This window comes from Sceloporus undulatus, chromosome 2 (assembly GCF_019175285.1).
Source record: "Sceloporus undulatus isolate JIND9_A2432 ecotype Alabama chromosome 2, SceUnd_v1.1, whole genome shotgun sequence".
Lineage (NCBI taxonomy): Eukaryota > Metazoa > Chordata > Lepidosauria > Squamata > Phrynosomatidae > Sceloporus > Sceloporus undulatus.
Window position 1 is genome coordinate 72,204,126 of NC_056523.1, and position 10,923 is coordinate 72,215,048.

Below are 10,923 nucleotides of genomic sequence, written 5' to 3' on the forward strand. Positions count from 1 at the left end.
TCTTTATGGGCTCCACTCTTTGCTCTTTAGGCAGGAGGATCAATACAGATCTTTGAAGAATTGCTGAAGGCAGGGGAGATAAACTGAGGGTTGGCAATACAGAAATAAGCTCCCAGGTTTCTTTGGGAGCCTTAAGGGATGGGGCAAAGAGACTAGTGCAAGGTTTGCTTAAGATGCCACTCCATCATCCCCAAACAAGTGGGTATATTCTTACCCGAAAGCCCTGAAGGAGCTCCCCTTCTTTATGGGCTCCACTCTTTGCTCTTGAGGCAGGCGGATCAATACAGATCCTTGAAAGCAATTGCTGGGGGGAGGGGGAGATAAATTGTTCCTGCCTATGGTTGGCAATACAGAAATCAGCTCACAGGTTTCTTTGGAAGCCTTGAAGGATGGGGCAAAGGGACTAGTGCACAATTTGTTTGGTATACCACCTCACTCTTTTCAAACAAGTGGGTATATTGTTAGCTTGAAGCCCTGAAAGCAAATTTGCAACCACGTTTGGAAAGGATCCTTCTATTTGGAGTTTGATTTAAAAGAGAAAGAGAGATTAAGGGAGTGGATAATTACAAGAGATATAGGGAAATGGAAACCACAGGCAAGAAGATCAGAGTCAAAGCAAGTAGAGAATCCCCCTGATATTCAGTTTGCATGGTGAAGAACCATGTTCTGAAAAAGGATGGAGCCCACTTACTCCTGTGCAGGTCACCTTGTTGTTGTTTTTAAGTCCCAGAAATATATGAGCAAATGGGAGGTTCCATGCTTTAAAGTATTATTGCTGCAGGTGGCTTCCTTCTCAGTGAGGGCGGGTCCATTCTGGGGTTTAGTTCAAACTTAAATTAGCTGGCCACAGTGCTGAGCCTATTGGGAGGCTAGCACTCAAAGCCTTGGATAGCTGTGAATTCAAAAGTTTTTATGGTTGGTATCCATCCTTTTTTGTTGGGAGTTCAGGCTATATGGCCATGTTCTAGAAGTTTCTTCCTGACAATTCACTGGCCCACTAACATGGAAGCCCCCAGGTACTACTGCTGCTTATTGTCCCTATGTGAATCCTTCATGCTATGTGCTTGCGGCCTTCTGCATCCTCAGACACCCAGATGTATTAAAATGCAGAACTCAGGGAACATAGTCTCTGCAAAAAGCCAACCTTCACTTATAAAGCAAGACAGGGTTTTTCTAAACAGAACCATCAGCACCCCTTGCCTGGCCAGAAAGGTCTTGAATTGCTCTAGATTTAATGGGAGGATCTTCTTTGGTTACTTTAATAAGGCCACACTAGTGGCTAAGACTATGGTTTGGGATGAACTTAATTCAGTAAGTGGGCAGATCAGCCTGACAGTGTGGAAAGGCAGATTATTCTCTTGAGTAGCTCCCAGTCTAGGGATAGTTTGCATTCAGGGCTGACATGTTTTCTCCTTTTCCTTATGTTAACAGTCTCTTTAATCAGCCACTAATTATATGCTGCAGGAAAACAGTTCAGTCAACCAACCATCTTTCCTGTTCCAAAAAATAAAGTTTTCTTTTAATAGAACACTTTACTACAGAGCATATACAAAATTACTAATTTGGCATTATTGGGGATCCAGTCTCTCAAAAAGTAACATGGTTTTCCTCTGAGCTTCATGGTTCTCCAACACTCAACCACCACCTTGTTCTAACAGAAGAACCACAGTGGCATTGTTGCAAACTGCTGCTGAAGAGAACAGTGCTGTGGCCTCTGAACTGCTGTGTGAGTGAGAAAGGGGTGGCTCTCTTTCTTGCTTGCCCAGTAGCTATGCCAGTCCCTCAAAAGTCTCACCTAGTGTGATCCGCACTCTCTGTGCCCCCCAAGTGATGCCTATGGGTGGGTGGGTGGGCAAGACATTGGGAATGAAGGGAGGACAGGGAAGTGCATTGCTTTGCCTGTTTGCCTGCCCAACTGCCTGGCTCCTTCCTGATCTGTCCAAGATGGTGAGAAGGTAGGGGCAGTCCACTGCCTTGCACTCTTCTGTTGAGTTTCCTGGCTCTTTCCAGGATTAGGATGGGTAGGTGGGTGAGTGGGAGAGTGAGGCAGTCTGCTGCCTCGCTTTCCCATCCACCTACCCACCCATCCAGCTGCTCAGGTCTTTTCTGGTCTGGTCAGGCAGGAGGGTGGATGAGGCAGTGGGAGAGAAGGGAGGGTAGGTAGCCCACTGCTGCCACCATCACCACACACTGGGTGACACTAACCCTAGGGGTGCCACTGGTCAGAAGAGGTTTGCCATTGCCTTCCTCTAATACTGACCAATGGGTTTTCATTGATGAGTGATAATTTGAGCCCTGGTCTCCTAGAGTCTTTGCCCAATAGCCAGTGAGTATCATGGCTCAATAAGGATTTGAACCTGGATCTCCAAAATCCTAGTCCAATACACTCATTGTATAGTACTCATTGGCATTAACAGAGAACAAAAAACACAGAGACCCTTAAGGTCTCTAGATGGGAATTTAACCCAGGATTTCCTGCCCTCCTCAGTACTAAGCTATGTTTAAAAGATGTCCCTAGGTTGTTAGGAACTTACCTTGCTAGTGCTGAAGGAATTCACTCAACTCCCATTCCATTTCTAAGCTCAGTCCAAGCTTCGCTTGCTTATCTATAAAGGTTTCTGCAGCTTGGGATCCAGGTACCTAGACAAGTGTTTGCTCTTCTTTCAGGATGCTCATGTAATTCATACAGTCATCTGCTGGGGCCTTCCTCTGACTTCCCAGTGAGTGGCTTAGTGGTTTTAGAGGCTGGAGAGTGGATGGGTTAAAATGTATCCTGAAAACTGAATTCATCTTTGGAGGACAGGCAAACTCCAAGAATTTTCAAGAATGGTGGTGCTGGGGCATGTGTGGTGCTCCAGATGTTGTTGGACTGCAACTCCCAATACCCCTGATTAGAAAGAATAGTCACTGGTGGGAAGTGATGGAAAGTATAGTCAGGAGGGCCACACATTCCCCAGTTTTGCCTTAGAACGTGAAGTGGCTACCTATTTTCTTTTCTTTTTTCTTTCTTTCTCTCTCTCTCTCTCTCTCTTTTTTTTTTTTTTTGGTTTTTTGTTTTTTGTTTTTGTTTGCAAAATATGTATAGATAAGCACACACACACACACACACACACACACACACACACACACGCCTCTACATTTGGGCCACCATGCCAGGCAACAGCTTGTCTTGTCTGCCATGTTCCTGAATGCCACTGGGCACGATGCTACATCTCACCCCAGAACACTGGCTGGGCTTCTGAGTGCAGATAGTGCTTGAAGTAGCAACCAGACTTTAGTGAGGGAGGGAAGGTAAAGAAAAGAAAGAAAGCTTGGCTCTGTGTGTGCGTCCACATATATGTGCATGTGTGGAATATTCAGGAACATTCAGACTTGATTTTCCATTTCCTTCCCCAGAAATACAGCAGCCTCCTATCCAAGTAGTATCCAAGGCCGACCCTATCTTGCTTCCAAGATCAGATGGGATCCGGCTCATTTAAGGTATTTTAGCCTCTAAGAAAGTTTGACTACACATATTGAAAGGGAAGACCAGCACCTCTGGAATGTTTTGAATGCATGGTGATTGAATCATCCTATGAAAATGTGTGTGTGCACATGTACATGCATTTGTGTGTACTGCGGGGTTATTTTAGACCAACTTTAGTAACATCTAGGGCAGTGGTTCCCAACCTTTGATCCTCCAGATGATTTAGACTTCAGCTTCCATAATTTCTGAGTGTTGGCCAAGTTGTCTAGGGATTCTGAGAATTGTAGTCCAAAACAAATGGAGGAAAAAAGGTTGGGAACCACTGATCTAGGAAGAGGGCATTTTTGATCATCAGCTCTATTATTTATTTATTTATTTATTTATTTATTTATTTATTTATTTATTTTTATGGTATTTATACCTCACCCTTCAGCCCTAAAGGTTCTCAGAGCAGCATTTTTTACTGTGGTCTGTGGAATTTTCTATCCTCAGAGGTTTGCCCAGCATCTAAACAAGTATCATTACTGGAATCCTATATGGCAATTATGAATGCGTAAGTACCATAATTATGACGCTATTCAGTGACTACCAGCTCAATTCCCCCCCCCCCCCCATCCCCACTTACCAAGTAGCAGCAGCTGAGATCAACAGGGGGTCTGTTCCCAGTTCCTCAGGAGGCTGCTGACTGCCACCCCACCTTCTTATGCAAGTGATCTCTGGTGTGGCAGGCAGAAACAGGAACCCTGACACAATTTCACTTCACATTGGAGAGCACTTGCATGAGCAGGGTAAGGGGGAACCACCAGACAGCTTAATTCTGTACGTTTGTATGGTTTTAATTGCATTTTTTTTATTTGTATCCTGCTTTGTCTCTCATGTTTGTGAAAGGTGGGATATAAATACAGATGATAATCAACTACTTTCTAGTAAGTGGGAATGGGGAGACTTTCAGGGCCCCAACATAGCCCCTAAACCAGGGATTGTGAATATGTAGCAGCCATGAGTGTGTAACTCTAGGTTACATATCTGTAACTGTCATGCAGGATTCCCATCCATGACTGTGTGGAGATGGGATGGAGAAATATGTTTCCTGGAATTTCTCCTTATCCTGTCTGCATTTTCCTCCCATCCTGGTTTCCTAAGTTATGAGACTCTTTGTTTGTTTTGCTGTGCTTGTTTTTACTCACACATCCACTTCTTAAATTTCTCTTGATGTGTTCACATATTCATTTTCCCTTTTACATATAATCAGGAGAGGCAAGGGGTCTGTCTGCTCCTTGTGATTGCTTTTTAGTGATGGGGAATTGGATATGTACACACCTTTGCTAATAGTTTCACAGTTTCCAAATTCTCTTTTTTAAAAAAATGGTTCATATGAATGTTTTTTTCTATCCCTGGTACAAAATAAAGATCTTTCTATTCTCCCAGGCCTGTCTTGTCCTGTCCTGTCCAATTCAATCCTGCTGCTTTAAACTTCTGCCTTACTGCTGTTTCCTGTTGAACTACTGTGATTGCATTTTATTTCTAATTTTGAAAACCACCCTGGAATCTCTGTGAAGAGCAGCACAGAAATCACGAACAGCAAACAGGGCACAATGTGTGATCAAGTGTTTCAAGAAGGCAAGTGCCATTCTAGAGCTCTGCCCCTTTCCCAGACTCATTTTGTTCTTTTGATGGGAAAGGTAGTAACTAAGTGGCAGTATGCAGCCAGAATGAATGTGTAACCTAGAGTTACACACCTGTGAATTCTATGCTCTCATGATCCCTACATAAACCCTAGCTTAGGGGTTATGTAGGTACTGTGAAAATCCCTGAATCCCCACTTACCGGACAGCAGCAGGGGAGCTGTTCCCCTGTACCCCTGGCTGACTGTCCCATGCCCCTTTGAGCAAGTAATCTCCAGCATGAAAGGAATTGTGACAAGGATCCTGTTGGAGAGCACTCACAAGAGTAGAAATAGCAGACAGCTGCTTCCTGAGTGACAGGGGAACAGACCCCAAAGATCTATCAAGATGGCTGCTTCCCAATAAGTGGGGGTGAGATGGGGAGGTCAGGCTAGGGTTCACTGTATGGCACCATAACTACCAGGCTCACACATACATGTCTCCCATACAGGATTCTGGCCTACATGCTTTCATTTCAGAAAATTCCTGGTATCTCCATTTAGGGCTGTGAAAGATCATTGTTTGAAAACCTGGAGAGATTATGGCCATCAGAGTAGAGAACACTGAACTAAATTGATGAGTGGTCTGACTTAGCATAAAGCAACTTCCAATATTCCCTACTTGAGGTAAAGGAACTGGAACATTACACAAATGCAGTTATCCCAACTTGAAATTATATATATATATATATATTTAAATCCAAAAAGAAAACCTTGATTTTGCCATTTCATATAAGGGACACCATTTTACCACCCCACTGTATCTAATGGGGTTTGAACATCCACAGATTTTGACATCCACAGGGGATCCTGGAACCAAACTCCAGTGGATACCAAGCGGCCACTGTAGAAATGCATTGAAATCAGCAGCTTTTTTTCGCAACCATTTTTCTAAAGCTCCTGGCACAGAAGCTGCCCTTTTCATAGCACAAGCTGAGTTACATCTTTGCAGTGAGTCCGCCCACTATCACTTCAAGAGCAGTGCCATAGCCGATTCACAACCTGTAAATGTAAAATATGGGCTTCCTGATTACACATGCATCACATTCCAGTTACTTACCCTGAACTCCATTTTGCCATTTTGTTTCCCATTCAACCAGTCAGAACAGATTCTCTTGGAGCTCTCTGTAGTCTATTTGGGTTGTCTTCATCCTGAATAATTTAGTGCTGGTGGCAAACGTCAATGCTTCAATGCTATCTTGTAGACTATCTTCATACAAAAGGAAGAGCATTGTCATTGCTCTAGCTCACTATGGTTAGGACCCTCAGCCTTGAGATCCTAGAATTTAATGGCTTATAGAAATCTGACAAACTCACTGCATTGAAAGATAATGGCTAAAAGTGCTCTTCCCTAATAATATTTTTTAATGAGACCTATGTCTTTGGGAAATTTTTGGACAAAATACTTAATGCCATAGAATCATAGAATCGTAGAGTTGGAAGAGACCACAAAGGCCATCCAGTCCAAACTCCTGCCATGGGAAATCTAAATCAAAGCATACCTGACAGATGGCCATCCAGCCTCTGCTTAAAGATCTCCAAGGTAGGAGACTCCACTACATCCATTGAGGGAGTTTGTTCCACTGTCGAACAGCCCTTACTGTCAGGAGGTTCCTCCTAATGTTGAGGTGGAATCTCTTTCCTGGAGCTTGCATCCATTGTTCCGGTTCCTGTCTCTGGAGCACAGAAAACAGGCTTACTCCCTCCTCAATATGACATCCCTTCAAATATTTAACAGGGCTATCATATCACCTCTTAACCTTCTTTTCTCCAGGCTAAACATCCCCAGCTCCCTAGGTCGTTCCCATAGAGCATGGTTCCCGACCTTTCATGATTTTAGTCACCCCCTTTGGATACACTCCAGTTTCTCAATGTCCTTTTGAATTGTGGTGCCCAGAACTAGACACAAATCCAAGTGAGGCCTGACTAAAGCAGAATTCAGTGGCACATATACTTCTCTGATCTAGACACTATACTTTATTGATGCAGCCTAAAATTGTATTGGCCTTTTCAGCTGCCATGTCACACTGTTGATTCATGTTCGACTTGTGGTCTACTGGGACTCCAGATCCCTCACATGTAGTCTCGTCAGCCATGTGCCCCCATCCAATCGGGCATCATTTTCCGCCTAAGGGCAGTACCTTACATTCTCCCTGTTCAATTTCATTTTGTAGCTTGGCCCAGCTTCTTGTAATCAGGTCATTGAACTTTGATCCTGCCCTGGAGTATTAGCTATTCCCCCATGGTGGGGTCATCTGCAAATTGATAAGTATGCTCCCAATTCTGTCATCCAGGCATTGATAAAGATGTGAATAGCACTGGGCCCAGGCAGAGCCCTGTGGGACCCCACTGGCACTCTCTCCAGGATGAAAAGGAGCCTGTTGAGCACCCTTTGGGTTGTCAACCAGTTTATAAATCCATGTAACAGTCCTTTGTCTACCCACATTTTACAAGTTTGTTTGCAAGAATGTCATGGGAAAACCTGTCAAAGGCCTTACTATGAAATCAAGATATACTATACCACAGCATCCTTCATCACCAAGCTGGTAATTTTATCAAAGAAAGAGATAAGATTTGTCTGGCATGACTGTTTCTCTGAAACCCGTGTTGACTTTTTGTGATATGGCATTGCCTTCTAGATGTTCACAGACTCTCTGTTTAATGATCTGCATAGATACATTTTCTAAACATACATACATGAGTCTATCCAACCTGTTCAACTCAAATACAGGATGCTTTTCTTTATTGGAAGAGTAACCATGACAAGCAAAACTAATAAAACCCTTGTATAAATCAAGATGCAGAAGCATATATGTACCAGTATATACCTTTGTTATTGTTGTGTACCTTGAATGCATTTCTAGCTTATGGCAACTCAAGGCAAACCTACATGGGGTTTTATTGACAGAATTGTTCAGAGGGAGTTTGCCCTTACCTTCTTCTGAGAATGCCAAAGTGTGAGTTGCCCATACACTAAAAGGCATATTCCACAAAGCTATGCACTCTCTAACAAGCAAGCTTGTAACATTAGGATACATGCAAACTGGGGAAATGTATTTTCACAGTTGCAATTGCTGTGATGAAAAAGAAATGTATTCTCTGTTTTCCTACACCCTCTTTACATTTCACTTTCTACCACTCCCTGGTGACTGCATAGAAACAGCAAATATTCAACCAACCCCCCCCTCCCAGAGTACATTTTAGAAAGAAAGACATTTTTTCCCCCAGAGAAGTTTACTGATCAGCAATAAAACATCTCTTTCTACATATTCTTCTGCAGCGCAGATATAGACTAGATGGAGGTCTTTGACAAGACACTTAGCTGGAACCCAGGCAACATTAAGGGACAGATAAATGAGGAAGGACACTGTGTATATAATAGCGAAGAACCCAATCTGGTGACAGAAGGATCTTGCTGGATTTCTACCCATTCACCCTGACCATTCTAGGCCCAGATTTTTCAAAAAGGAAGAGCATTCAGATTATCTCTTATTCTTGCCAAGACAGTAGTGCATTTATCAAATCCACATTGTGCTGTTGTACAGAATCTGCAGAAGAAGAGCCCTCCCTCCAGTCCATCTGCCTTGGTCCAGGCATCAGAGGGAGAGAATAACCACTGGACCTCATTCCCTTTCCCACCACTATTCCCTTCTCCTTTTCTGTCATGTCTTTTAGATTGTAAGCTTGAGGGCAGGGAACTGTCTAATTATAAATAATAATTGTAATCCGCTCTGATAGCCTTTAGGGCTGAAGGGTGGGATATAAATGCCACAAATAAGTAAGTAAGTAAGTAAGTGAATAAATCTTTACCATCATTGAGAAGTTATACCAGTGTAAGGCATTCCAAGACAGAACTGAGTAGGCCTACCCCACAGCTGCTTCCTGTGCCTCCCCTGCTCACTCACTTGTTTATCTCTTTTCCTTATTTTGGCCATGCAGAACCCAACGCCTAGTAAAATGTGATCAGGAAAACTGTTTTATAAACTGGGGGGAGGCGCTCATTCAACTTTCCAGATATCATGGAATTCCCAGCATCCCCAGCCTATGCTGGCAAGGGATGGTGAGAGTTGTAGTCCCATGCTTTCCAGAGGGCTGCACGATTCCCACCCATGCTGTAGGAGAACATAATGCAAGAATCCTAATTAACAACCCTATCTTATGACCTTTACTTGTCAAATGTGAGCCACCATTTCCCATCAGTAACTATCTTACTAGGCAACACTCATTCAATCGACAGTTAAATTGCAATAATTCCACTCTATTTCCTAAAGCACAGAATACCAAATATTGGCAATTAAACAATTAAGATCCTCTCAGTCCAAATTATTTTTTGGCAGCTCTAGTGGAGCTGTCAGGAATAATGTTCATATTAGTGGACCTAGCTATGGTTACAAACCTGGGCTATTTAACACCAGTCAAGGACAGTAGCCAATTTGCCAAAGAATCCATTAAATCATTGGAGGACTCTAAAACCCAAACAGTTGGGCTAATTATTCATTGAGTAGGTCTGAGTCCTTTATGAATAGCTGGATCAAGGAGAAGCAGAAGAATATTTTAAGAAAAAGAAATAAAAGAAATAAACCACTGTGATCAAGGTTGGAGTTCTTCCAGTGACATGCTAGGTTGTTTGGGGGCAGGTTTTAGAAGTCATCCCATCCCCACTGCTGCTCACCTGCCTCTCACTCAGGGAAGGAGGCAGTAGATGTGACCAAGTGCAGAATCAAGTGTTGCTTTTAACTCCCTGGTTTTCTGAGGAGCCCTGGGCAATGAAACAGTCTAGATATCAATTATGGAATAGGTGCCGTAAATCGTAATCTGAATATGACCAAAGTGAGGGAAGAGCATACACCAAACTGCCTACTATAGGACAGTGGTGGCAACAAAGAAAGCCCATTTTTTTGCCACCATTACATCTTTGGCAAATTACTCCATGGAGCTCTTTAAGGTGGAGGCCTGAGTAATGTACCAGAAACCCATATCACCTTATATATAACACTATTTGACATATTCTTATATAATTAGCAGTGGCAATAAGAAACCCTGTTAGTGAATTATGAAGATGAATATCAGGACACCAGCAAGAGTGACTGATGAGCAAAAGTGGGTGATGTGCATTGGTGTGCAATGCACACTGGGCACTTTGCTGGCTATGTTGCATAATAATGTTAACAGCAGTCCTCTACTAGATGTACATGTTACAAAACTGCCCAATTCTAATTCCTGCATGCTTATGTCCACTTAGAAAGATGTAACTCCCATACAAGAGCCAGTGTGGCATAGTGGTTTGAGCACTGGATTAGGATTTTGGAGACCAGGGTTCAAATCCTGGCTTGGCCATGAAAACCCACTGGGTGACTTTGGCCAAGTCACACTCTCTCAGCCTCAGAGGATGGTCTTGATAGGTCAAGGTGTGCCTTGAAATATCAGTGTGTGCTATGCCTATTGCCTTGCATTCAGTGGTGGCACGTTCTTTCTTGAAGAGGCTCTACCTGGATGTAGAAATTTAGATCATTGCCATTAAAATTTCCTATTCCTGAGCCAGATGATTGACAGGATAGTGGTTGCCCTGTTACAGATGTTACTTAAGAAGTTGATACTGTAGTCTACATCAGTGATGGCAAACCTTTTGTAGTTCGCCTGCCGGGGGCGGGGCTTCTACCCCCAGGACGGGGGCTGGGTGCCAGGGACGGAGCTCCTGCCCCCAGGAGGCGGAGCTTCTGTCCCCCTTTTCCCTCCCCCTCCCCCCGCATTTGCTGGCCTCAAAGGGTCCCTTTGGGACTCTCAGAGACCAGCA

At 43.5% G+C, this 10,923-nt stretch overlaps 1 protein-coding gene across 1 annotated transcript in view; it reads left to right on the top strand.

Moving 5' to 3' along the window:
* The first annotated feature begins 9,950 nt into the window (after nucleotides 1-9,950).
* Nucleotides 9,951-10,923, top strand: part of LOC121920350 (semaphorin-3G-like) — a 31,036-nt gene continuing 30,063 nt past the window's right edge. Inside the window, exon 1 of the mRNA XM_042447482.1 lies at nucleotides 9,951-9,959. Coding sequence (XP_042303416.1) covers nucleotides 9,951-9,959 — 9 coding nt within the window. The remainder of the gene's footprint in view (nucleotides 9,960-10,923) is intronic.